Here is a 27,763-nt window from a genome sequence, read left to right as displayed (position 1 = left end):
ACATCTCTGCACACACACACGTTTCTGCACATACACACAGCCCTATACACACAAGCAGCCCTGTATATACACACTCAGCCCTGTACAGACACACAGTCCTGTACACACACACAGCCCTGTGCACTCACATGCCCCTGTGTACACACACAGCCTTGTACACACACTCAGCCCTGTACACCCACACATACACAGTCCTGTAGACACACACACCACTGCACACACACACGCAGCCCCGTGCATACACAGACACAGCCCTGCACACACACACCCCTGTATACACACACACACAGCCAGCCCTGCACGCAAACACACACAGCCCTACGGGCACAAACACAGAGCTCTACACACACACTCAGCCCAGTACAAACACACACAGCTCTGCACACACAAGCACAGCTGTACACACGCAGACACAGAGCTCTGTACGCATACACAGCCCTGTATATACACACAGCCATGTATATACACACACCCCTACACATATACAAGCACACACACACACACAGTCCTGTACACACACACAGCCCTTCACATACACTCGCACAGTCGTGCACACACACACAACCCTGTACACAGATATACACAGTCCTGCATACACACATGCCCTGCACCCAAACACAGACACACGCACACAGCCCTGGACACACACACACACAGCCCTGTACGCACACAGCCCTACACCCAAATACCAAATACCCACACAGCCCTGCACCCAAATACACACACACGCCTACACACACACATACCTGTACACACACACCCCAATGCGCACACACACACACAGCCCTGTACAAACACACATAGCTCTACATACACACAAACACAAAGCTCTACACACACACACACAGTCCTGCACACAGATACACAGCCCTGCACACACACACACAGCCCTATACACACACACACAACCCTGCATCCAAACACACATACACTCACACACACAGTCCTGCATATACACACACACACATATAGCCCTGTACACCTATACAGCTCTGCACACACATTTCTGCACACACACACAGCCCTGTACACATGCACAAACACACAGCCCTGTGTACACACACGCACAGCCTTGTACACACACTGTCCTGTACACACACTCAGCCCTGTACCCACATACAGTTCTGCACACACAGACACACATACAGCCCTGTGCGCGCACATACAGCCGCGTGCATACACAGACACAGCCCTGTACGTATACACACAGCCCTGCACACACACACACAGCCCTGCACATGCACGCAACCCTGTACACAGATACAGTCCTGCACCCAAACACACACACAGCGCTGTGCACACACACATACTCAGCTCTTCACAGACACATACAGCTCTGTATACACACTCACACAGCTCTGCAAACACGCACACAGAGTCTGGCACACACACACACACCGACAGCCTTGTGTACACACACACACACAGCTCTGCACACACACACACATCCCTGTACGCGCACACACACTCAGCCCTACACAGATAGATAGATTTTTAACCAATAAGGGAATTATGGGTTATGGGGAGCGGGCGGGTAAGTGGAGCGGAGTCCACGGCCAGATCAGCCATGATCTTTTTGAATGGCGGAGTAGGCTCAAGGGGCTAGATGGCCTAATCCTGTTCCTAATTCTTATGTTCTTACACACGCACACAGCCCTGTACAAACACACACGCAGCCCTATACACACACATGCACACACAGCCCTGTGTACACACACAGCCCTATACACACACATACACAGTTCTGTACACACACGCAGCCCTGTACACACACAACTCTGTATTCACACACACTCAGACATGTACACACAAACACACATCCCAGCACACACACACACAGCCTTCACACACGCACATATAGCCCTGTACATCCACACAGCTCTTCACACACACACACACGGAGCTCGGTACACGCACACAGTCCTGTAGATGCACACTCAGCCCTGCAGGCACAGTCCTGTACATACACATACACACAGCCTTGTACACACACTTACACAAAGCCTTGTACACCCACACATACACAGTCCTATACACACACACAGCCTGTGCACACACAGAGTCCTGCACACAAAGTCCTGCACACAACCCTGTACACAGATACAGTCCTGGACACACACACAGCCCTGTACATACACACATACCTACACACAGTCCTGCACCCAAACATACACAGTCCTGTACACACATGCACACAGCCCTGCACACACACAACTCTGTATACACACCCACATAGTCCTGTACACACAGCCCTTCACACACACATACTGCCCTGTGCACCCACACAGCTCTGCATACACACACAGCCTGTATATACACACTCAGCCCTGTACAGTCACAGTCCTGCATGCACACATCCCTGTATATACACACACACCACTGCACACGCACACTCAGAGCCCTGCCTACATACACACAGTCCTACACATACACACAGCCCTGTACACACGCACAGCCTTGTACACACACGCACAGCCTTGTACACACACGCACAGCCCTGTACACGCGCACACACACACGCAGCACTGTACACACACACTCAGCCCTACACACACACACACGCAGCCCTGTATACAAACACACAGAACTCTGTACGCACGTACAGTGGCGTGCAAACGCAGAGGTATATATAGACACATTATCAGACTGTATTGGGCCTGTCTGATTGGGACACTGTACAGCCGGTGTGCCTGTGAAATCAGATGAGATCTGTGAACATGGTATCTGCACAAACATACTCCTGGATCCAAGTCTCCCCGTTCCCTTTCTGCAAAGCCTGTTCCTCCAGCAGTGTACCTTTTTGTCAATATCACAGATTTCAGGTGGTCTCTGTTGGCTTTCGGAACATGTGAGTCTGTCTTTAAAAAACACCCCGCAATTCTATGCAATAAACCCAACAGAGCTGGATTGAAACCTTCTGGAAATCCTATTACTGTGAATTGTGAGCTGTTTACAATACTGGGGAGGGGGAAACCCTGGAAATTACATTTACTGCCCTTCTGTTTTCTAATAAATGTGTTGTCTTTAAAAAGCGAGACGAGAAATGCTTGGTTGAAGGCAGTGAACAGCAGGAACTGGGAGTGCAGCTTTGTAAATGGTGGGGCAGTGTTTAAAAGTCTCATTTGTCTGAACACTGTTCAAGGGGAGGATTGGATCTGATCGATGGCTCCTCAGGGACCAGTAGAGATGTGATTAGTTTAGAGCCAGTTACTGGGACAAACAGCCCAGTAATTCCATTCTCCCCTGTAACTGATTGAAAGCTGCGGTACACAGACCCGTCTTAGCCCCGGCCCTGCACATAAAACACATTTCAATCGGAACTCGACAGCAGCTGCACTTGACCCGAGAGCGGCCTGCTGACTCCTTTTAAGAACCGCTTTAGAACCGGGACAAATGCAGATTTTTAGCAGGCGACCGAGATAGATATTGCCAGAAAAACAGTAGAAGTACATCCATTTAATAACTGCAATTTCAATTACAAACTTTGACCTGTACACTGGGAATGTCTCTCTGGCAAATTCAGGTCCAGGTTTCAGATTTTATTGCGGGAGTGGGGGTTAATAAGTAAAGCAAGAGTACAAGTAAACTTTGACAGACATGATATGTGAACTGACAGAGTGAATGGGCTAGACTTTTCATTATTTTTGCATCGATCCCGCCCACTTAATGTCCATTTTAACGCTGAGATGAGGTATCATGCCCAGATATTGCCCATTTAGCAACAAAATGGAAACTAACACCCACTTATCGCTCACTTATCGCCCAGCATTACTTTCGGCATGTAGTTAACGCCAAGAATTAATAATACCGCCTGCCCACTTTTTTTTTAACCATAAAGATCAGAATGAGCGAAACTAACGCCCTTAATATCGCCGAGCGTTACTTTCAGCACCTCAATATTGCTCGATGAAAAAACCTGAGAAAAAGTTGCTCTCACCTGAACTAAATCCAACGGTGTGGACGCCATTTTGTAAGTCGGAGGTTGGTTCATATAAAAGGCTGCTTCAACTTCTGTGGAGTTCTTTTATGGTGATTTGAAAATCTGAACAAACATCTTATCCTACTGTGGACGATTTGAATTTATTTTAGGTGTTTTAGTAGGTTAATTTATTGTTTGTGAACAATAGGTCTAATACTGATTGTTATTAGACTGGGGCCTGTAATTTCTCAGCCTGTCTCGATGACTACGCACATGCTGCAGACTTGAGATGGCAGAAAGTATATTGAAGAGCATTGTGTGTCCAATCAAAGAGGGGGCAGACTGAGGAGGAGGAGGACGAGAACGTACACCCCACCCACTTACAGGGAGAAGCGATCTTATCTGAGAAAATGTGCAAGAAGGTTATGTGCCATGACAAAGACTGAAGTCAATACATTCTCAGTGAGAAAGTCAAGTAGGTATGAAGCAAGTTTCTCCCGTGTCGCTAGTGATGCTTATGAAGGTCATGAAACGTTCCACTGGTCAGCACATAACGCAAGATGACAGAGCTGATCTGTGTGACACATCTGGTGTTGAGTCTACGAAATAAAAAACATTTAATGAGAACATTTGTATAAAATCATAACTATAACTGTAAAAAACACCCCACCCCACCCTACAACAAACTGATAATATTTAACTCATTCATAAAAGTGTCCACATTTCAAACAAAACTTCATAAACATATAACACAAATGCAAAAAAACAAGGTACCCCCCTCCCCTTCCCCCAAATCTCCCAATAAAATAGCAACATAAAAATACTGTGACCAATACAACTCCTGCAGCCATGCACCTCACTTTCCTTCCCCCCCCCCCATTTCTCCTCCCCAACTCTACCCCCTCCCCTTCCCCTCCCGACTCCAAGCCGCCTTGCTGAGGAGTTCCTCAGGCGCTGCTTCATTGGGGGGGATTACGGCAGATCTGCTGGTTGGCCGGATACTGGAGAGGACGGTCCCGATGAGGGAACGTCCTCTGAGCCAGAAGCAAGACCTTCCTCCTGGCTCACATGTGTCGTTGGCAATGGGGGTGTGGCACCTTGGGGTGCAGTGCCGTGCTCCGGGACCACTGGAACTCCCTGGCACCAGTGTTCCTGGCTATCAGCTCCAGGGCCTCCACAATCCATGGCATGTACTCCGTCATGGTGGTGGAATGTGATGTATGTAGCACACAAATCACTGATTCCACACGGTCTGGTGTTGATCTAACTGCTGTGACCTTGGTCCTTTATTGAATAATTCCAGAATGCCCCACAGGTGTGGTGGGCATTTTATACTGCCTCATGCAGGTACTTTCAGGTCTCCCACCACAGCGCCCTCTGTGGTGCACCATTGTATTTATCATACATTTAATGTACCAGAGCAATACACAGCATCACTGCACCCCCCAGTTCAAAAAGCCATTGCTAGAATCCCCTAAATTGAGAAACGCATTAGCCCATTGGTAATGTTGGTCACGGATCCACATCCCTGAATTTAAACACAGTGACCATTGAGCATTGAAATATTAACTCTTGTCGTAATTCGCAATTCATGTCCATTATTTTAAAAACAGTGACCACCCAGCATTAAAATTCACTTTCTTGTCATAAATCCATCATCCTACATTCACATGGCACACTTAGGCTCGCTCTAGCCTTGCAAAAGTCCAAAAGTCTTTATGTGTGGACCGCAGTGGTGTGAGGCCCTTTTAAGACGCCCGGGAGCATTTCCCTTTTAAGACGCCATCTTGTGGCTGCCACGAGGCTTCCGTTGGGCACCGCCATCTTAGGTGTCCAGCTGGCCTAGAAAGAAGAAGAAGCACGGAAGGAGGGAAAGGGAAACACAGAAGGTGGGGAGAGGGAATTTTGGGGAAAAGTTTCAGGCATTTGTCCACGATCCTCTTCCTCTGGCACTGATGCTGGACTTAATCGACGCTGGCGCTCTCAAACTCAGCGCGGCATTTCATTACAGCCTCCGCTCCCGCCGTGGCCGCCTCTCCTGCTCCCTCCGTGGCCGCCTCTCCTGCTCCCTCCGTGGCCGCCTCCCCTGCTCCCTCCGTGGCCGCCTCCCCTGCTCCCTCCGTGGCCGCCTCCCCTGCTCCCTCCGTGGCCGCCTCCCCTGCTCCCTCCGTGGCCGCCTCCCCTGCTCCCTCCGTGGCCGCCTCTCCTGCTCCCTCCGTGGCCGCCTCCCCTGCTCCCTCCGTGGCCGCCTCCCCTGCTCCCTCCGTGGCCGCCTCTCCTGCTCCCTCCGTGGCCGCCTCTCCTGCTCCCTCCGTGGCCGCCTCTCCTGCTCCCTCCGTGGCCACCACTCCTGCTCCCTCCGTGGCCGCCTCTCCTGCTCCCTCCGTGGCCACCTCTCCTGCTCCCTCCGTGGCCACCACTCCTGTTCCCTCCGTGGCCACCTCTCCTGCTCCCTCCGTGGCCACCTCTCCTGCTCCCTCCGTGGCCACCTCTCCTGCTCCCTCCGTGGCCACCTCTCCTGCTCCCTCCGTGGCCACCTCTCCTGCTCCCTCCGTGGCCACCTCTCCTGCTCCCTCCGTGGCCACCTCTCCTGCTCCCTCCGTGGCCACCTCTCCTGCTCCCTCCATGGCCACCTCTCCTGCTCCCTCCGTGGCCACCTCTCCTGCTCCCTCCGTGGCCACCTCTCCTGCTCCCTCCGTGGCCACCACTCCTGTTCCCTCCGTGGCCACCTCTCCTGCTCCCTCCATGGCCACCTCTCCTGCTCCCTCCGTGGCCACCTCTCCTGCTCCCTCCGTGGCCACCTCTCCTGCTCCCTCCGTGGCCACCTCTCCTGCTGCCTCCCGCTTGTTCCGCTGTATGGGTCCCCCGGCCACTGATGGACTGCAGCGCCCCGCCTGCCCGCACCCTAGCAATGGGCCCGCACCTGTAGCCTTGAGTGGAGGCTGAGGCTGCAGGATTGCTTGGGGCCAGGAGTTCTGGGCTGCTGCTGCAGCTCCAGCTCGGTTGCCGCTGCTCTTTGGAAACCCAGGGAGCAGCAGTCTGTGGGGGAGTGAAGAAGTCTTCCCGGCTCCCACAGACCTTTCCCATCCATCTTCTGCCGAGGAGCGTTGGCCCATCGCCTGCAATGACCCATAAAGGTAAACCGTGCGTCTCACCCCCGTGAGATACCTGTACATCCGCTCTGCCGAGAACAGGTATGAGTTCCTTGGTGTAAGTACGCAGCTTTGCCATGACCGGGACCAGCTTGAGTCATGCAGCCGGGTTACCGCACAGTTTATCAAAAGTTCTCTGACTCATCAACGATGGACCCGAGCCCGTGTCCACTGCCATACTGACTGGGACTCCGTCAATTTTTACTTCCATTATCACTGGGGGCGAATCGTCGGTGCACGTATACAGTCCAAACACCTCATCTTCTTCTGCCTGCTCCTCGCTGAACAGTGGATCATCCCCCACCTCCTCAGCCACATGTTGAGTCTGATTTCTTTTACACATACGCTGAGGATGGCCTTTAATGTGGCAGGTATTGCACGTGTACTCCACAAACCTGCACCGGTGAGCCCCATGGCTTCCTCCACAACGCCAGCATGGTGCTGCTTGATTGGCCCCCCTCAGCGGACTCTGAGCTCCAGGATCCCGAGGTCCGTGCTCTCTGCCCCAGGCAGAGCCACGTTCTGCAGTTTTGTCCGTGGTGGGCGCTATCCTGTGGACAGTGCCTGCCGGGTTCGAGACTGTGGATCATTTTGCTTGGTGCTGCACGTCAAGGTCATATATGCCCGGCTGATGGTGATGGCTTTTGTCAGGGTGACTGTGGGTTCCGTGGCTAGCAGCTTGTGAAGGAGGCCCTCATGGCCGATGCACGAAAATGTCCTGCAACGCCTCATCAAGGTGTGCCCCAAAATCACACGGCGCCGCGAGTCTCCTGAGGTCCGCAGCATATTTGGTGATATCCTGGTCCTCGGGTCTGCAGTGATGGTAAAATTTGTATCTGGCCGTGAGGATGCTCTCCTTCGGTTTCAACTGGTCACGAATGAGTTCAGTCAGCTCCTCGTATGACTTGTCCCTGGCGCTCCCAGGTGCCAGCAAATCCCTGACGAGACAGTAAACCTCATCTCCACAACTGGAGAGCAATATCGCCTTACGCTTCTCTCTCATTGCGTATGTGTTCTCCGTCAGGTCGTTTGCTGTGAAGTAGTACTCGAGCCTTTCCGTAAAGGCCTCCCAATCATTGTCCACGGTAAAATCCTTTAGCGAGCCCAGAGTAGCCATGGTTGCATGGAGTTCGTCCGCTTCCTCGTTGCCAATGTGGTGTATGTAGCACACAAATCACTAACTCCACATGGTCTGGTGTAAGTCTAACTGCTGTGACCCTCGTCCTTTATTGTTCAGCTCCAGAGTGCCCCACAGGTGTGGTGGGCAGCCTTTTATACTGCCTCGTGCAGGTACTTTCAGGTCTCCCACCACAGCACCCTCTGTGATGCACCATTGTACTTATCATACATTTAATGTACCAGAGCAATACACAACAATGGACATGGTGGCCAGCTGTTGGGATATGCCCCCCATTGTCTGGAGGATCTGCTGACCTATTTCGACACTCCTTATGGACAAGTGTACCATGTCCCCGCTCAGATCTGCTGCTCGTGGAACAGTCCTGCTGCTTCGAACCTATCTCCGCGGGGTCCGCACCGTCATGGAGACAGTCAGGGTGCATTGCGGCAAAGTGCTTGGATCCACTACCTCCACGGTGGAGGAGGACATGGCCACAGGAGCACTAGATGTCATCGGTGTTGCATAGATTATGGAGCTGGTCGATGTAGGCTCCTCAAAGTCGGCACTGTCATCAGTGGAGAAGGCAGTCTGCAGCTCCACGGGCGAGATTCGAAGCTCCTCACCACCAGATTGATGATCCCCCGGCGAGTCCGGCGCCAAACCCGCAGCTTCTGGGCTCGGTGGTGTCGCCTGGGGCCGTGCTGCTGGCTGAGCTACGAAACATAAATGAGGTTATTAGAGGAGAAGGGGGTGCTTGGGTCACAAGGTGATTCAAACACTACACACAGCATATGCACACCAAAAGCACTACCACTATCAAAATCATCACAAACATCACATTTCATGACCATGATCAAATTCTGCATTACAATGATTTTCATGAGGCCATCATTATTTAGATAACACTTTTATCAATCATCTATCATATATTACTGTTCACATAAGAGTGGGCGTGGCAGCTATTGACTTTACATCATGCAATGGTGTATACTTTACTTATGTGGCATCACATCAGGTTCTGCTGCTGCACGTGTGGCCGACCGGGGGTGGCTCCCCACTAGTGCCAGCACCCGCTCCTCAAGGTCTGTTAGCTCGCTGATGACTGGTGGCCCGTCACCCGTGCGCCACTGCTCGGCCCTATACTTCGAAAGCTCCTTCTTCAAAAGGTAACAACAGCACGACATGGCATGAGATCATTGCGTGATATCATTGCTCGGTACTATCACAGATACTTATACAACACATAACCGATCGATGTAATCATTATTATTATGATAATTATCATTATTTACCTAAAGATGTACATCGTCAATGCAGGCTTTGAGTAAAACATTCCCGGTATAAGTGCAAGACATCACATCTGATTTTAATCACTCAGTACACTTACAATTCAAATTATATAAACATGTAAATAAATGTAATATTTACTCTGGCGGATCCGACAAGGTCGTTCCAGCACTTACGGCACTGGTTGCCCTCATGCACCTCATTCGTTGCCGATGAGACCACCTCGGCTATGTCAGCCTAAATCTTCTGGTAAACCTTTGGGGTGGGCTTCCCACGCCCACCCCGGGTCAATTGACCTCAGCATGACTCCACCTCCTGCAGGAGGGAGGCATTTGCCTCATCGGAAAATCTCCGAGCTTGTTTTCGTCCTCCCACTTCTAGTTCTTCTCCCACCTCACTGCTCTCGCCAGCGTCCTCACCCTCCACAGCGTGCTGTGTCGTCTCCTCCATGCCTTCCATTTTAATTATATATTTTTTCCCAAAATCTCTGTGCAAACAATGTTATTTGTGCTCTCAATTCTTTTTACTGCTGCTAAATCTCTTTCCTACCTCCCACAACAGCCAAACAAGCACACAACACACCCACACATACTTTCAGTTCCTCTCTGGTCCTTCTCTCCCCCTCTTCTGCGCATGTAGTGATGACCCCTGACCTCTTGAAACGCGGAAATGACCGTTGCCATGGCGTTGCTATGGACACCGACATTTTACGGCAGAAGGACAAAAAATTTACCGCTAACGCTCATTTCACATCGCTCGCAGTGGAAAGTTGGGGTTTTGAAAATAGGCGATAATCCAGCAATCTCGAAACCCATAATTAACGCTAACGCTGGAAATCACGCCCATTTTTGGACGATCTGTACAATAATGGAAAGTCTAGCCCAATGTTTTTAAACACAGGTTTGAGTTGATGAATTATGATCATTCAATCCCATTAGCGCCCCAATCATTTGATTTACACCATTCGAATAATGACCTACTCATGTAACCGGGAAGTGCACACTGCTAAATCAATGCCAACATATGCTGGTGTTAAATATGGCTTTCTCAAGAGTTCTCCCGGGACTGTAATTGATCGGACACTGCGTGCAAACAGGGAATAACTCTGGTGCAAACAGGGAATAAACAGTACTGGAAAAATTAATGGGACTGAAAGACTAAAAATCCCCTGGACCCGATGGCCTACATCCTAGGGTTTTGAAAGAGGTGGCTATAGAGCTAGTGGATGCATTGGTTGTGATCGGGGCCCAGGAGAGGCATGAGTTCGGGGCCCAGGGGCAGTACGGGCCAGCCCACACTGCGATATGTGTGCGCACTAGGTCAGTGCAGCAGAGCTGGTCTCCAGTCATCTTGGTTAACCCTTGCCACTGGGCCAAGGCCTAGCTCTGTCAAGCCCGTGCCTGGTGTGCAACGGTCACCACACATTAAAAAAGATCCAAGCACAGGCATCTTCCACCCTTCAATATGCAGTTCGGGACCTGGAATATTAGGTCCTTCATTGAAACATCTGTGAACTCATCCCTTTTTGGTGTGGAAGCAAGTCATCCTCGATTCGAGAGACTGCCTAAGAGAAGAAGCATTGGTTGTCATCTTCCAAAATTCCATAGATTCTAGAACGGATTGGAAGATAGCCCCACTATTTAAGAAAGGAGGAAGAGAGAAAATGGGGAACTATAGAGCAGTTAGCCTGACATCAGTAGTAGGGAAAATGCTAGAATCTATTATTAAGGATGTGGTAACAGGGCACTTAGAAAATAATAATAGGATTGGTCAGTGGCAACACGGATTTATGAAAGGGAAATCATGTTTGACAAATCTGTTGAGTTTTTTGAGGTTGTAACTAATAGAATGGATAAGGGGGGGAACCAGTGGATGTGGTGTATTTGGATTTTCAGAAGGCATTTGATAAGGTGCCCCTCAAGAGGTTATTAAACAAAATTAGGGCTCATGGGATTAGGGGTAATATACTTGCATGGATTGAGGATTGGTTAACGGACAGAAAAGTGAGAGTTGGAATAAACGGGTAATTTTCAGTTTGGCAGATTGTAACTAGTGGGGTGCCACACGGATCAGTGCTTGGGCCTCAGCTATTCACAATCTATATCAATGATTTGGATGAGGGGACCAAGTGTAATATATCCAAATTTGCTAATGATACGAAACTAGGTGGGAATGTAAGTTGTGAGGAGGATGCAAAGAGGCTTCAAGGGGAAATAGACAGGCTAAGTGAATGGGCCAGAAAATGGCAAATGGAATATAATGTGGAGAAATGTGAAATTATCCACTTTGGTAGGAAAAATAGAAAAGCAGAGTATTTTTTTAAATGGTGAGAGATTGGGAAATGTTGGTGTTCAGAGGGCCCTGGGTGTCCTTATACACACATCATTGAAAGTTAACATGCAGGTACAGCAAGCAATTAGGAAGTCAAATGGTATGTTGGCCTTTATTACAAGAGGATTTGAGTATGAGTAAAGACATCTTACTGCAATTATATAGGGCCCTGTTGAGACCACACCTGGAGTATTGTGTACAGTTTTGGTCTCCTTACCTTGCCATATGGTGAGTGCAACAAAGGTTGGGGGGATTGTCCTATGAGGAGAGATTGAGTAGACTAGGCCTATATTCTCTAGAGTTTAGAAGAATGAGAGGTGATCTCATTGAAACACACATTTTTACAGGGCTTGACAGGGTAGATGCAGGGAGGATGTTTCCCCTGATTGGGGAGTCTAGAACCAGGGGTCACAGTCTCAGAATAAGGGGTCGGCCATTTAGGACTGAGATGAGGAGAAATTTCTTCACTCAGAGGGTGGTAAATCTTTGAAATTCTCTACCCTAGAGGGCTGTGGAGACTCAGACTTTGAGTATATTCAAGACAGGGGGCAATAGATTTTTGGATATTAAGGGAATCAAGGGGTATGGGGATAGGGTGGAAAAGTGGAGTTAAGGTTGAAGATCAGCCAGGATCTTACTGAATGACGAAGCAGGCTTGAGGGGCCGAATAGCCTACTCCTGCTCCTATTTCTTACGTTCTTTTGTTCTCCGGTGTAAACACAGAATAACTCAATGTCAATACGGAACAACAGGTGTAAATACAGAATAACTCTGGGGTAAACACAGAATAACTCCGGTGTAAATATGGACTAACTGGTGTAGAAATGGAATAACTCCGGTGTAAAACAAGAATAGTCACCATTAATGTGGACATATCAAAAAAATCATTGCCAGATGCAGAACAGATTTGTCCCAAGTATTCCCATATCTTAGCCCGAGGTCTGTGTTTTGATATTTGTCGATATTTGTGTCTGTATTTCAGTTTTTCTTTTTCCTGAAGGTATTCGGCGACACGGGTTTAATTATGAGCTAGGTTTAAACAGTCGGTCAGGCTGATAGAATATGTAACAAATGTGATTAAATACTAATTAATAATCCCAATACTGCAGCGTTTGGAGTATTTAGAGATGTGCAGAGATGTGGTGACATTGTAATACAGGTACTACTGTATGTTTAAGAGTGAGGTTTCAGCCTGAAAATCTAAAAAACAATGTAAAAAAAATAACTGTGGATTTCCCAGAAAAAGGGTTCAATTTGAGTGAATTTGTATGGTAATTGGCAAAAGAACTAGAGGGGAGGTGAGGAGAATTGTTTTTAAGCAGCGATTTGTTGTGATCTGGAATGCACTGCCTGAAAGGGCGGTGAATCATGGAATCATAGAATGGTTACAGCACACAAGGCCATTTGGCCCGTCAAGCCGTAACTTTCAAAAAGAAATTGGATATATACATGAAAAGGAAAAAAAAATCAAAAGAGGCATGATGGACTGAATGGCCTCCTTCTGTGCTGATTCTATGAATTATCACCAGAGGATTTAAAATGGGAAAATATATTATTTTTAATCTGTTTATTCTAAGGTCTTGAATATATTAATTTTGTTGCCTGTGAAATCATTGCTGCGGTTAGCAAAACAGATATTTAATCTTCAATTGTTATTATATTCATAACCAATTCACTGATCTGTAAGTAGACATCAATATTATTTTTAATATAAAGTTTTGTAAACTATTTGAGCCAGTGCTGTTCAGGGAAAGTGTTGGAATGTCTGCTCCCTCTCACTTTACACTGACAACTTGCCAAATGGAAACTGGTCAAGTTTGCAGAAGATACCAAACAAGGGGGAACAGCCGATTGTGAGGAGGCAGCTCTGGGGGAGTTCAAAATGACAAAATATGTAAAGGGAGTGAAGAGTGGCAGGTAGAATATTGCATATACATTGGAAGGAATGCAAAGCAGTAATAGACCGAGAAAACAGAATGTTGAATAAATAACCAAAACAGTGAGTAGAAATCACCAGACATTCTGCTCAAACTGTACAGCAGTTGACTTCACATTGCTGATTGATTTTTACTCACTGAGCAAGGCAGGATAACTCAGTGTGGCCCGTACAACTCATGCGTAATACAATCTCGCCAGTCATGAAGTGAAAATCGATAAGGTAATCCAGTGTTGGCCAGGTATTTATCGGACATCTACTGATACAGGGTATCTGTCGTATTTCACACGTTAACACCATCTCCTGTACCGCAGAGAAAGTGTGGAGAATTTAATCCAGAAACACACCTACGCACGGTCACCAATCCGGACATACGGAGGAGACGATGATGGTCTGGGAGACGAGAGCCAAGCAGCACAGACCAGAGGTAAAAAGAAAATCTTGCATTTCTATGGCGCCTTTCACAATCTCAGAACATCCCAAAGAGCTTCACAGCCAATGAAGTACTTTTGGAGTGTAGTCACTGTTGTAATGTAAGAAACAAAGCAGCCAATTTCTGCAAAGGAAGCTCCCACAAACAGCAATGTGATGACCAGATAATCTGTTTTACTGATATTGGTTGAGGGATAAATATTGACCAGGACGTCAGGGAGAACTCCCTTGCTCTTCTTTGAAATATGCCATGGGATCTTTTACTTCCACCTGAGATTGTAGATGGGGCCTTGGTTAACATCTCATCTGGAAAACAATACCTCCCAACAGTGCAGCACTCCCCCAGTACTGCACTGGAGTGTCAGCCTAGGTTTTGTGCTGAGGTCTCTGGAGTGTGACTTGAACCCACAACTTTCTGACTCAGGGGCAAGCATGCTACCCACTGAACCACTGTACAGAGTTTAGAACTATGCATGTGAACCAAATGGAGCTCTCATTCCTGGGACTATTACTTTAAGTTCTGTGCTACCTTATGTCATTTTTGGGTGAATCTTTGAACTCAGATCAGAGTGAGAAATGCAATTATTAGGAAATAATAGTAGTGAAGTTACTGGACTAGTAATCCAGAGGCCTGGACTAATGATCCGGAGATGAGTTCAAATCCCACCATGGCACCAATCCTGTTCCTGATTTCACTATAATTACCCAGCAATGGAAACCTACAGGAATACATTCATGATGGAATTATAAATGGAGTGAAGAATTTCTGCTCCAATGTGTTTTACAACCAATCCCTCCATTTCCCACACCCAGCTCTCCTTGGGGCATCCTGTGCTCTAGACTCAGCCTTCTAGGAATGAGGCGACTCAAATAATTTCATGTAGAACCAGGCAGAGGGTGGAAATTTTCATCCATGAGTGTAGTTTAGATACTAATGGGGTGAAATTGGTCTTTGACAGCACAAAATGGGTGATAAAGAATCGTCAGGCTGTTTTACACCCACCCGCGTGTCTTTCCCATTGACTGCTGATTTGCTTTCCCCCGCCTTAACTCTACTGCCAAAGCCCAATTTAACCCCAAAGCCAGTCCCAGTGTTGAACCCACAGCGCTACACTGTGCCTCAGTATCAAAGTTCCCGCTATGGTGCGCAGCCGCGCAGCGGTCTGGAGGTCCTGCGCAAGCCGCTCACCGGCTTTTAAATGAAAGAAATTGCGCATGCATGAAAATTTGAATGGGCCGCACAGCCACTTAAAGGGACCACGCACCCCCAAAAAATTAGAGCGAACATTGCTCACCACAATGCACCATACAACATTTGATCTAATCTAACAACACCTGAACAGTCAACCTGCATTCTCATTCTCCATTGAATACCTGGGGAAATCAACACTTTTGGTAACTTCGTGCAAAATCATTCAAATATAAGCAGAAGGCAAATAATGAAATGTATTTTTGTCTCCAATGCACCAGATGCCAGTTTTTTTTGGGTGCAATTTGAAAAATAAATACATTAATTGTAGTCATCAAAATAGCAATACATCGCTTTAAATTCCTGGGGTACCATTCTTTCAGAGCTGGAACTGGATGTCAATGGATGCTTTTAGTAACAGCCTTCCCATATCCCATGCCAACGTATGGCAGTGTTAGCTTGGCTCAGTGCTCTCAGCACTTCATGGGTTCAAGCCCCACTCCAGGGACTGGCCCAACACTTCAGTGCCATATTGAGGAAGCTTTTCGCTGCACTGTCAGAGGTGCCGTCTCTTGGGCAAGATGTTACACGGAGGTCCTGTCTACTTGTTCAGGTGGGCGGAAGAAGTCCCATGGCACTATTTGAAGAAGAGCAGGAAGAAAGGTCTTGGCCAACGTCAAAAGTAATTAGTTGAAGTGCTTTGGGATGTCCTGGGGATGTGAAAGGTATTATATCTTTTATATTTGAGAGGCTAGCAACTGTGAGTATTATGTCACTAAATGTTTCTGTAAAAATGCTAAGTGAGGCCAGTTTTAATTTGATTTCTTGAATATGATTTCAACTTCTTGAAACGTATCTTAGCAGATAATATAATTATAATAATAGCTATCGGCATTTAAGAGGCAAACAGTCTTGGTGCAATGACCTAGGAAGGCACTTGTAGCTAATTTCTGTTAATCTGTCACAGACTGAGAGAAAGCTTAAACAGCAAAGAATTGTAAATGCTGGAAATCTCAGGAGGTCAGGCAACATCTGTGGAGAGAAACAGAGTTAACGTTTCAGGTCGATGACCCTTCGTCAGAACCGTTTCAGGATTCTGATGAAGGTTCATCGACCTGAAACATTGGGCCCAAGTTTCCACATGATTCGCGCCTGATTTTTAGGAGCAACTGGTGGAGAACGGACTATTTTAGAAATCGCAATTCTCCACATTTTTTTTTCTGCCGTTCTAGTCAGGTAGAACAGTTCTAGTTTAGAACAGAATTTTTTCTTCAAAAGGGGGTGTGTCCGGCCACTGACGCCTGATTTCAAAGTTTCCACAGTGAAAATGTACTCCAAACTAAAGTAGAATGGCGTGAGTGAAGATTTTTGTAGAACTGAAAAAACCTGTTCTACACATTAAAAAATCAGGCGCAGGTTACAAATTAGGCGTCCAGAACGAGGTGGGGGGGAAGGGAACTCATTAAATTCGACAATAAATCCTTATTTATACTTCTACAAATATTATACAAATAAATCCAACCTGAATAAACATTTATAAGCCAAGAAAAGATTAAATAAACCATCCTCCTACCTGTGTGAAAGTGCTTCAGCCAGGGAGAATTCTGCAGCTGTTCGTGCCGCTGAGCGAGAGAGGGAGGGAGAGAGAGAGGGAGGGACGGAGAGGGGAGGGAGGGAGAGGGGAGAGGGGAGGGGGAGAGGGGAGGGGGAGAGGGGAGAGGGGAGGGGGAGAGGGGAGGGGGGGAGAAAGGGGGGGGGAAGAGGAGGGGGGGGTCGGGGAACAGGAGCGGGTGTCGGGTCGGGGGGGGAGCGGGTGTCGGGTCGGGGGGGGAGCGGGTGTCGGGTCGGGGGGGAGCGGGTGTCGGGTCGGGTCTCGGGTGGGGCGGGGGGAGCGGGTCTCGGGGCGGGGGGGGGGGAGCGGGTGTCGGGTCGGGGCGGGGGGAGCGGGTGTCGGGTCAGGTCTGGTCGGCGGGGGGGGGGGGTGGTGGGGAGCGAGTGTCGGGTCTGGTCGGGCGGGGAGCAGGAGCTGGCCGTGGGAGGAGCCTCATTCACGCAGCCCCAGTGAGGCCATTGGGCCAGGGCTAGGGGCTGCGTGCTTCGGGCCCCTCCCACACAGTTCGGCGCCTGGAGCTACTGCACTTGCGTGCCGACTGTAGCGCGCATGTGCAGAGGTCCCGGCACTGTTTTCAGCGCAGGGACCTGGCTCCGCCCCCCCCACAGCTCATGCTGGCAGCGCCGAGGGCCACAGGACCTGTAATTCGGTGGAGAATACTGAGGATTTTTTTAGGCGCCGTTTTAGGCGCGAAAAACGGGCGCCCAGCTCGGAGGGGCGCCCGTTTTTTTTCTTGTGGAAACTTGGGCCCATTAACTCTGTTTCTCTCCACAGATGCTGCCTGACCCACTGAGATTTCCAGCATTTTCTGTTTTTATTTCAGATTCCAGCATCCGCAGTATTTTGCTTTTGTAAGCAAAGAATTGTGTTCAGTAGTCAACTATTTTCAACATTACTTTTCAGATTATGCTGCTTACTGCTTTAGACAGTGTGAGATAGGTGTGATATGTGAGTGTGAATGGAACAGTTATGTATATCCACAGTCACACTTTTAAAAATCTAGACATTGATTGTTTCAGTTTTGTTTTATGTCTGAAATACCGACAATTAAAATTGGGTTATGTAGGTTCACAACTGATGCTCTTTAAACATGCAGAATTTTCAAAAAGAAAATTGAAACATGCAAGTACGTACAATTAAGTTCTAACTATTTGCGATAGTTTGTCAGTGCTGTGCTATAATTACAATAATCTGTTAATAATTTAAATCTTGAGGTCCGAGAGACCAACATGTGAGGGTACAGTTATACTGCAGGCACATGTTTGAGTATGGTACCTGCTGCAGAGCATGCAGATCCCAGTTATACTGCCAGTCCCGCACCGTTCTCTGATCATGGAAAACAGAATCCCTCATATACGTGTAATCCAGAGCTCCGCTCACCGGCTTCTGAATGTTGGTTAAATTCTAATGTTAATAAAATTGACAAGACTAATGTTAAAAGGTTTTAAAAGCTGCCCGGCAATCCATGGTTAGCATGGTTACAATTACACTATAGCGAGTGTGAGGTGTCACACCATTTACTGAATAACACTACACAGCTTGCAAAGCTGAAACATGATACCCCAGACATCATTGTCTAATGATTCCCCTCGAATCCCTCGGGTCTCAGACTGGGAGAATTGAAATGTGTCCAAATGACAGCACCAAAGCAAAATACCCAACTTTGTGCTGTTACATTTAAAGAAATATTTTCATAGTTTCTAGTCAAACCCCTCTAATTAGAGATTCATTATTAATAATACTGAATTTGTGCAAGGTAGCGAAGTGATTACATTAGCCCAAACATCACGAAGAATTTCAATCCAGCAATTCGTTAAGGCATAAAAAATGTATTGTCCAATTTTCTATATTGGGCTCCAGATTTCATCAAAATCCTCAGTGCGTCCAGAAAGTATTTAAGGAAAGCTATTTATAACAAAATTTGCTCTCTAATAATTAGCAGAACCTTCCACTGGAATGAAAGTTCTTTAATTTTGTTGATAATCATTTTAGATTTGCAATATTTTTGCATTCCAAATGAATTATTAAAAAATATTGTCAGATTAGTTATTTATTGAACTTGTATGATAGTAACAGTGCTGTTATACTCTCCTTTATACAGTACTGCATGGCTCTCAAATAAACGATAACTGGCCGGGTACGGAAGCGTTTTGTCCTGATGCTATAGCCATCATGGTCTGGCACAGGCTTGATGGCCCCGACAGTTGCGAATGTTAACCCTCCTGGGATATACGTTTCAGAGTGTCTTTCATCTAATTACTGGCTGCGTTAAGTATAGTCTGTGCCACTCCTTTGTGTCCTATTTTGGGGCCTGGCTGCAGTCAGGCTGGTGTCTTGTCCCACCTATACTGAGTTATCAGACCTTCCCAACAGAAGAGAATGTCCTGGGAAGACCTGGAAACTCACCCATGCAGTTCCAAAATTTACTCCAATAGAGTAGATTTGGCAATCTGACCTATATCACTGTACCACTTCCAATGGACCAGGTCAGTAATCATAAAGTACATAAAACCTGGCAACAAAGACGGTGGATATTGCATTTGCAGCCATTTTCCCCATTGAAGCTATCCAGATAGGCCTCTTTCCCTATGATTCTGTCCTACTGGTCATTCCGTCTTGGGGCAGTATTTCTTCTGGAACCATGGAAAGTCTATTTGCACTCAGAAATTAGGGCAATTGTTAGCAGTTACAATGCTAGCGTCAAACTAGGGTCTTCAGTCCAACGAGGGAATCCCAGAAGATCACAAGGTCATCACATATCTATCCATCTGTTAGGATTTTGGTATTTCTTTACATTTCCTGATTTAGCACATTCTTTCAGTTGCTGTACATCAATAACATCAATGCCTTCTGCAATGAAAGCACTATTTTTTTTTAAATGGGCACCTGACACCATCTATCCATTTGAAAAATTGTGGCAGATGAAGTTCAACGTGGGGAAGTATGAGGTCCTCCATTATGGATCTAAGAAAGACAGTTTTGTCAAAGGGCAGTTCTTCCCTCGGTACTGCACTGAAAGGTCAGCCTAGATCTGGCTTCAAATCCTGGAGTGAGGTTCAAACTTTCTGACTTGGGAGAGTGCTGCTGCTAATTGAGTCAAGCTAACATGATCCAAGTCTCCAAACTAATGAAGCTGATAAGGTGAAGGCAGAGGAAGATCTGATGATAAACTGAGGAAGTTATAAATTAATCATAAATCCTGTGTGTAGGAGTTCTTGACCTAGCAAATACTGACTCCATTGAATTGGATCAGCTTCCAATTCAACAAACTGAAAGAGCAGTGGGGTCTAGGCTTAGGGTGGGGAAAAGATAAAAATGGCTGCATAAGATCTGAGAAAGGACCTGAAAACTGGAGCACGCTGGCCAGAGTGAAGGACCATCTCATCCTCCTACTCGTTCCGCTTTAGCATTAATTACAGTCCCCAATTACTCTCCACATGGGAAATTGAGCGCACAGGCTGAGCAATGCAGCATCCTTATAAAATTCAACATGCGCAAAAGATTGCAGCAAAAATGACATGTTTAATAATCAATACTGATAATTATACATCAAGCACAGAATAGCACGTTACTGAACTAATCGTGTAATAATGTGTTTGTCATTATTATTTTATTAAATATTCCCACTGGTAAATTACCTTTTACACAAGGAGTTAAATATTCCGCTAAATGAGCAGATTGCTGTTTTGAACGAACTACTTCACACACCATCAGCGTCACTGCTTTATGTGTCTGCGTTTTTTCTCCGGCAGGATCGGCATTTACAACTTCAGATAACTTATCGCTGAGCACCTGGGTAGCGTCTTCCTCCAGTTTCTCGGGTTTCCAGCACCCTCAGTCCCTGACTGCAATTGCTACGAGCACGGCGTCACTCGCGCCACCCATCCCGGGCTCCCTGCCACCCTACAGTCGCATTGGAATGCCTCTGACACCATCGGCGATTGCCAGCTCCATGCAAGCAAGTGGGCCCACCTTCCCCACATTTCACATGCCCAGATACCACCACTATTTCCAGCAAGGGCCGTACGCTGCTATTCAGGGACTGCGACACTCCTCCGCTGTAATGACTCACTTTGTATGATTGACTGAACAGAAATGCATTTCACACAGGGGGCTGTGGGATGTGAAAGATGCAGAGCACCTGGGACAAGCCGAACAACAATAACTCAAAGGGCACAGACCAGCTGCAGCAAACAGAGCTCAACATAGAAACAGAGCCATTTACAGCGCGGTGCCGGGCCTCGGTCAGCAGCCTGAAGGTTACAGATAAACCCCTCAACAATGGCGGAGAGGTGCACTGCCGCAACAGGCCTGGGAAGCCCAGAATGCATTGCCACATGACTTCAACCCCCATAACGCATCGCGGCGCGACAGGCCTACAACTCCCACAATGCATTGCAGCGCAACAAGCCTACAACTCGCACCATGCACCGCGGTTTACAGGACTACAACTCCCAGAATGCTTTGCCACAGCCGGACTACAATGCCCAGAATGCACCGTTGCAGCGACGACAATGTATTATCATCAGGTGGAATCCGATGGTGTAGCTGCCCCTCTCCTCCCAGTATATTCCACGGCCTGTCACAGTGAACCGCAAACACTATACTGTTTGTGAGCACTAAACCAGATTGATTTACCGTCGGACACGTGTACCAAGCCCCGGTGATCCAGCTTCAGTTCTTACAGGACCCTCCTGCAACAGCGACAGCATCCATGGTGTCCTGTGATAGTGAGCTCCCTGCAGTGTGCACCTGACAAACTGCAGACTCTCAGCGGTCAGACCTCGGATACACCACAAGTGTGTGCGCCAGGAGAATGACTCGCACTCTGCTCTATTCATCATTTAACGTCGTACCATTTTTGTGAGCATGTTCACTCTGTTTTAAAAAAAAGTATTAGAAAAAAACATACTGTGTTTTCCCTCCTGTACTAGATTATATTCAAAAGAAATCGTGGAGTTACATCTATTAAGAATTGTTTTCTAAAAGTGCAATATATTTATTTCTGCAGGAACTGATATATCAATGTAATGTAATATTTGAAACCTAAGATTAAAATTGAGTATTTGTAAACGACAATGTTTGTAAAGTCACTCAATGAACTCGTTGCTCTATACCAGTTTGTGTATGCTTCATTTTCTCTCGGATTGTGCAGTAACATCCCCTCCTATTCCTTTATTTGTGAGGCCTGATTTTCGATATTTTCACTTTCTCCTGCCCCGAAAATAATGAAAAGCTTATTGTCAGGGTCAAATAGTGTGAGCTTTTAACTCCGTGCTTTTCATAGGTGCAAAGCGCAGTCACAGACATTCAGTTGTAATCATTGTTTAAAAAGGGAGAAAGGGATAGACCGAGTAATTACAGGTCAGTCAGGTGGTGGGAAATGTTTTGGAAAAAATTCTGAGGAACAGGATAAATCTTCATTTAGGAAGATACGGATTAATCAAGGACAGTTACATTGATTTGTTAAGTGCTCGGTCCCTTGCTTTTTCTAGTATATATCAATGATTTGGACTTGAATGTAGGAGGTATGATTAAGAAGTTTGCAGATGATACAAAAATTGGCCGTGAGGTTGATAAAGAACATCATAGGCAGTCCCTCGGAATCGAGGAAGACTTGCTTCTACTCTTAACATGAGTTCTTAGGTGGCTGTACAGTCCAATACGAGAACCACAGTCTCTGTCACAGGTGATAGTCGTTGAGGGATGGGGTGGGTGGGATTGGTTTCAGCTTGATTTCTGTATGCTCTCGGCGACAAGACTCGAGGTGCGCAGCATCCTCTCGGATGCACTTCCTCCACTTAGGGTGGTCTTTGTCCAGGGACTCCGAGGTGTCAGTGGGGATGTTGCACTTTATCAGGGAGGCTTTGAGGGTGTCCTTGTAATGTTTCCGCTGCCCACCTTTAGCTCGTTTGCCGTGAAGGAGTTCCGAGTAGAGCGCTTGCTTTGTGAGTCTCGTGTCTGGCATGCGAACTATGTGGCCTGACCAGCGGAGCTGATCAAGTATGGCCAGCGCTTCAAGGCTGGGTATGTTGGCCTGGTCAAGGACGCTAATGTTGGTGCATCTGTCCTAGTAGGATCTTGCCGAGACATCATTGGTCGTATTTTTCCAGCGAGTTGAGGTGCCTACTGTACATGGTCCATGTTTCTGAGCCATACAGGAAACCAGGTATTACTGCAGCCCTCTAGACCATGAGCTTGGTGACAGTTTTGAGGGCCTGGTCTTCAAATACTCTTTTCCTCAGGCGGCCGAAGGCTGCACTGGCACACTGGAGGTGGTGTTGATAGGAGACTTGTTTTGAGTGCCCTTTTTCATGAGCAGTTCGGCAGGGGGACCTCCAGTGAGCGAGTGGGGTCTTGTGCGGTAGTTGAGCAGGACTCGGGACAGGCGGGTCTGCAGGGAGCCTTCCGACACGCATTTCAAGCTTTGCTTGATGGTTTGGACTGCCAGATCTGCCTGGCCATTAGATGCGGGCTTGAACGGGGCAGATGTGACGTGCTTGATCCCATTGCGGGTCATGAATTCCTTGAATTCAGCGCAGGTGAAGCACGGCCCATTGTCACTGACAAGGACATCAGGCAGGCTGTGCGTGGCAAACATGGCTCGTAGGCTCTCGATGGTGGCAGTGGATGTACTTACAGACATTATTACACACTCAATTCATTTTGAATAAGCATCCACAACAACTAAAAACATTTTGCCTAGAAATGGGCCAGCGAAGTCAACGTGGATCCTAGACCACGGTTTGGAGGGCCATGACCACAAACTTAGCGGTGCCTCCCTGGGTACATTGCTCAGTTGAGAGCAAGTGTTGCATTGGTGCACGCAAGACTCCAAATCTGAGTCGATGCCGGGCCACCACACATGGGATCTGGCTATAGCTTTCATCATTATATGCCTGGGTGGGTACTGTGTAGGTCGCATATGAACGTTTCCCTGCCTTTCTTAGGCAAAACCACGCAATTACCCCACAAAAGACAGTCCACCTGTATGGACATTTCATCTTTGCGCTGCCAGAATGGCTTGATCTCTTCATGCATCTCCGCTGGGACGCTGGACCAGCTCCCATGGAGGACAGAGTTTTTTACAAGGGACAGTAAAGGATCCTGGCTGGTCCAAGTCCTGATCTGGAGGGCCGTAACAGGTGACTTTTTGTTTTCAAATGCATCCATCACCAAGAACAAGGCTGCAGGCTGTGCCATTTCCACCCCGGTGGTGGGCAATGGTAGCCGACTGAGGGCATCAGCGCAGTTCACTGTGCCTGGCCTGTGGCGAATTACATAGTTATATGCAGACGGTGTGAGCACCCATCTTTGGATGCGAGCAGAGGCATTGGTATTAATACCTTTGCTCTCTGAGAATAGCGATATGAGCGGCTTATGGTCAGTTTCTAACTCGAACTTAAGCCCAAACAGATACTGGTGCATTTTTTTTACCCCATAAACGCATGCCAGAGCTTCTTTTTCAATCATGCTGTAGGCCCTTTCGGCCTTGGACAAACTCCTGGATGCATAAGCGACCGGTTGCAATGTTCCCGATTCATTTGTTTGTTGTAACACACACCCGACCCCGTACGAAGACGCATCACAAGCTAGCACTAAATATTTCTATGGGTCATACAGAACAAGCAGTTTGTTGGAAAATAACAGATTTCTGGCTTTCTCAAAAGCAATCTTTTGTGAATTCCCCCATACCCAGTCATCTCCCTTGTGTAGCAACATGTAGGGGTTCAAGCAAGGTGCTTAACCCGGGTAGGAAATTACCAAAATAATTGAGGAGTCCCAGGAACGACTGCAGCTCGTCACGTTCTGTGGTCTCGGCGCGTTCTTGATGGCCTCCGTCTTGGGTCTGATGCCATCTGCCGCGATTCTTCTCCCTAAGAACTCGATCTCTGACGCCAGGAAAACACACTTTGAGTGTTTCAACCTGAGTCCCATACGATCTAGCCGACTTAGAACCTCTTCCACGTTCTGCAAGTGTTCGATGGTGTCCCGACCTGTGATCAATATGTCATCCTGGAAAACCACAGTGCGCGGAACCGACTTTAGCAGACTCTCCATGTTCCTTTGAAAAATATCCGCGGCCGATCGGGCATCTATTGTAAATGAACAGACCTTTGCGTGTTGATGCAGATGAGGCCTTTCGAAGATTCAGCCAGCTCCTGTGTCATGTAAGCCGAGTTCAGGTCCAACTTGGTGAACGTCTTCCCTCCTGTCAGCGTCGCCTGCCTTGGGTAGTGGGTACTGGTCCTGCAGCAAAAAACAGTTAATCGTTAGTTTATAGTCCCCACAAATTCTGACCGTGCCATTGCCCTTGAGAACCAGCACAATCGGACTGGCCCACTCATTGAACTCAACCGGCACGATGATGCCTTTTTATTGCAGCCTGTCCAGCTCGATCTCCACTTTCTCTCACATCATGTATGGCACCGCACGTGCCTTGTGGTGGATGGGTCGTGTACCGGGAACCAAATGGATCTGCACCTTCGCCCCGGAGAAATTTCCGATGCCTCGCTCAAACAACGACGGGAACTTGCTCAGAATCTGGGCACATGAGGCGTCATCGACAGACGAAAGCGCTCGGATGTCGTCCCAGTTCCAGCGGATTTTTCCCAGCCAGCTTCTGCTGAACAGTGTGGGGCCATCTCCTGGTACTATCCATAGTGGTAGTTCATGCACCGCTCCATCAGAGGAGACTTTTACTGCTGCACTGCCAATTACAGGGATCAGTTCCTTAGTGTAAGTTCTCAGCTTGGTGTGAATAGGGCTCAGCTTGGGCCTTCGTGCCTGAGAAACATAGAAACATAGAAAATAGGTGCAGGAGTAGGCCATTCGGCCCTTCGAGCCTGCACCGCCATTCAATGAGTTCATGGCTGAACATGCAACTTCAGTACCCCATTCCTGCTTTCTCGCCATACCCCTTTATCCCCCTAATAGTGAGGACTACATCTAACTCCTTTTTGAATATATTTAGTGAATTGGCCTCAACAACTTTCTGTGGTAGAGAATTCCACAGGTTCAGCACTCTCTGGGTGAAGAAGTTTCTCCTCATCTCGGTCCTAAATGGCTTACCCCTTATCCTTAGACTGTGACCCCTGGTTCTGGACTTCCCCAACATTGGGAACATTCTTCCTGCATCTAACCTGTCTGAACCCATCAGAATTTTAAACGTTTCTATGAGGTCCCCTCTCATTCTTCTGAACTCCAGTGAATACAAGCCCAGTTGATCCAGTCTTTCTTGATATGTCAGTCCCGCCATCCCGGGAATCAGTCTGGTGAACCTTCGCTGCACTCCCTCAATAGCAAGAATGTCCTTCCTCAAGTTAGGAGACCAAAACTGTACACAATACTCCAGGTGTGGCCTCACCAAGGCCCTGTACAACTGTAGTAACACCTCCCTGCCCCTGTACTCAAATCCCCTTGCTATGAAGGCCAACATGCCATTGCTTTCTTAACCGCCTGCTGTACCTGCATGCCAACCTTCAATGACTGATGTACCATGACACCCAGGTCTCGTTGCACCTCCCCTTTTCCTAATCTGATAATAGTCTGTCGCTCTGTTTTTACCACCAAAGTGGATAACCTCACATTTATCCACATTATACTTCATCTGCCATGCATTTGCCCACTCACCTAACCTATCCAAGTCACTCTGCAGCCTCATAGCAACCTCCTCGCAGCTCACACTGCCACCCAACTTAGTGTCATCCACAAATTTGGAGATACTACATTTAATCCCCTCGTCTAAATCATTAATGTACAATGTAAACAGCTGGGGTCCCAGCACAGAACCTTGCGGTACCCCATTAGTCACTGCCTGCCATTCTGAAAAGTACCCATTTACTCCTACTCTTTGCTTCCTATCTGTCAACCAGTTCTCAATCCACGTCAGCACACTACCCCCAATCCCATGTGCTTTAACTTTGCACATTAATCTCTTGTGTGGGACCTTGTCGAAAGCCTTCTGAAAGTCCAAATACACCACATCAACTGGTTCCCCCTTGTCCACTCTACTGGAAACATCCTCAAAAAATTCCAGAAAATTTGTCAAGCATGATTTCCCTTTCACAAATCCATGCTGACTTGGACCTATCATGTCACCTCTTTCCAAATGCGCTGCTATGACATCCTTAATAATTGATTCCATCATTTTAACCACTACTGATGTCAGGCTGACCGGTCTATAATTCCCTGTTTTCTCTCTCCCTCCTTTTTTAAAAAGTGGGGTTACATTGGCTACCCTCCACTCCATAGGAACTAATCCAGAGTCTATGGAATGTTGGAAAATGACTGTCAATGCATCTGCTATTTCCAAGGCCACCTCCTTAAGTACTCTGGGATGCAGACCATCAGGCCCTGGGGATTTATCGGCCTTCAGTCCCATCAATTTCCCCAACACAATTTCCCGACTAGTAAGGATTTTCCTCAGTTCCTCCTTCTTACTAGACCCTCTGACTCCTTTTATATCCGGAAGGTTGTTTGTGTCCTCCTTAGTGAATACGGAACCAAAGTACTTAATAAGAACATAATAAGAATTAGGAACAGGAGTAGACCATCTAGCCCCTCTTGTTCAATTGGTCTGCCATTTCTTTGTTCCCAGTTATGACTTCCCCTGATTCTGACTGCAGGGGACCTACGTTTGTCTTTACTAACCTTTTTCTCTTTACATATCGATAGAAGCTTTTGCAATCCATTTTAATTTTCCCTGCAAGCTTCCTCTCGTACTCTATTTTCCCTGCCCTAATCAAACCCTTTGTCCTCCTCTGCTGAGTTCTAAATTTCTCC

General features: G+C 47.4%; 1 protein-coding gene and 1 long non-coding RNA gene across 3 annotated transcripts in view; one reads left to right on the top strand and one right to left on the bottom strand.

The window, feature by feature from the left end:
* Positions 1-22,044, top strand: part of tbx20 (T-box transcription factor 20) — a 92,497-nt gene extending 70,453 nt beyond the window's left edge. For both annotated transcript variants that reach the window (XM_070889151.1, XM_070889142.1), the window contains exons 7-8: positions 14,060-14,172; positions 20,731-22,044. In XM_070889151.1, coding sequence (XP_070745252.1) covers positions 14,060-14,172; positions 20,731-21,059 — 442 coding nt within the window. In that variant the 3' untranslated portion in view covers positions 21,060-22,044. The remainder of the gene's footprint in view (positions 1-14,059; positions 14,173-20,730) is intronic.
* On the bottom strand, positions 3,461-21,303 carry LOC139272968 (uncharacterized). The gene is made up of 3 exons (XR_011594981.1): positions 20,617-21,303; positions 7,088-9,348; positions 3,461-4,518 (listed from the first exon to the last, which is right to left on the bottom strand). It is a non-coding gene; the product is annotated as an uncharacterized lncRNA (long non-coding RNA).
* Positions 22,045-27,763: the final 5,719 nt, after the last annotated feature.

Source organism: Pristiophorus japonicus, chromosome 1 (assembly GCF_044704955.1).
Source record: "Pristiophorus japonicus isolate sPriJap1 chromosome 1, sPriJap1.hap1, whole genome shotgun sequence".
NCBI classification, from domain to species: Eukaryota; Metazoa; Chordata; class Chondrichthyes; family Pristiophoridae; genus Pristiophorus; species Pristiophorus japonicus.
This window is presented reverse-complemented; position numbering and strand designations above follow the sequence as displayed.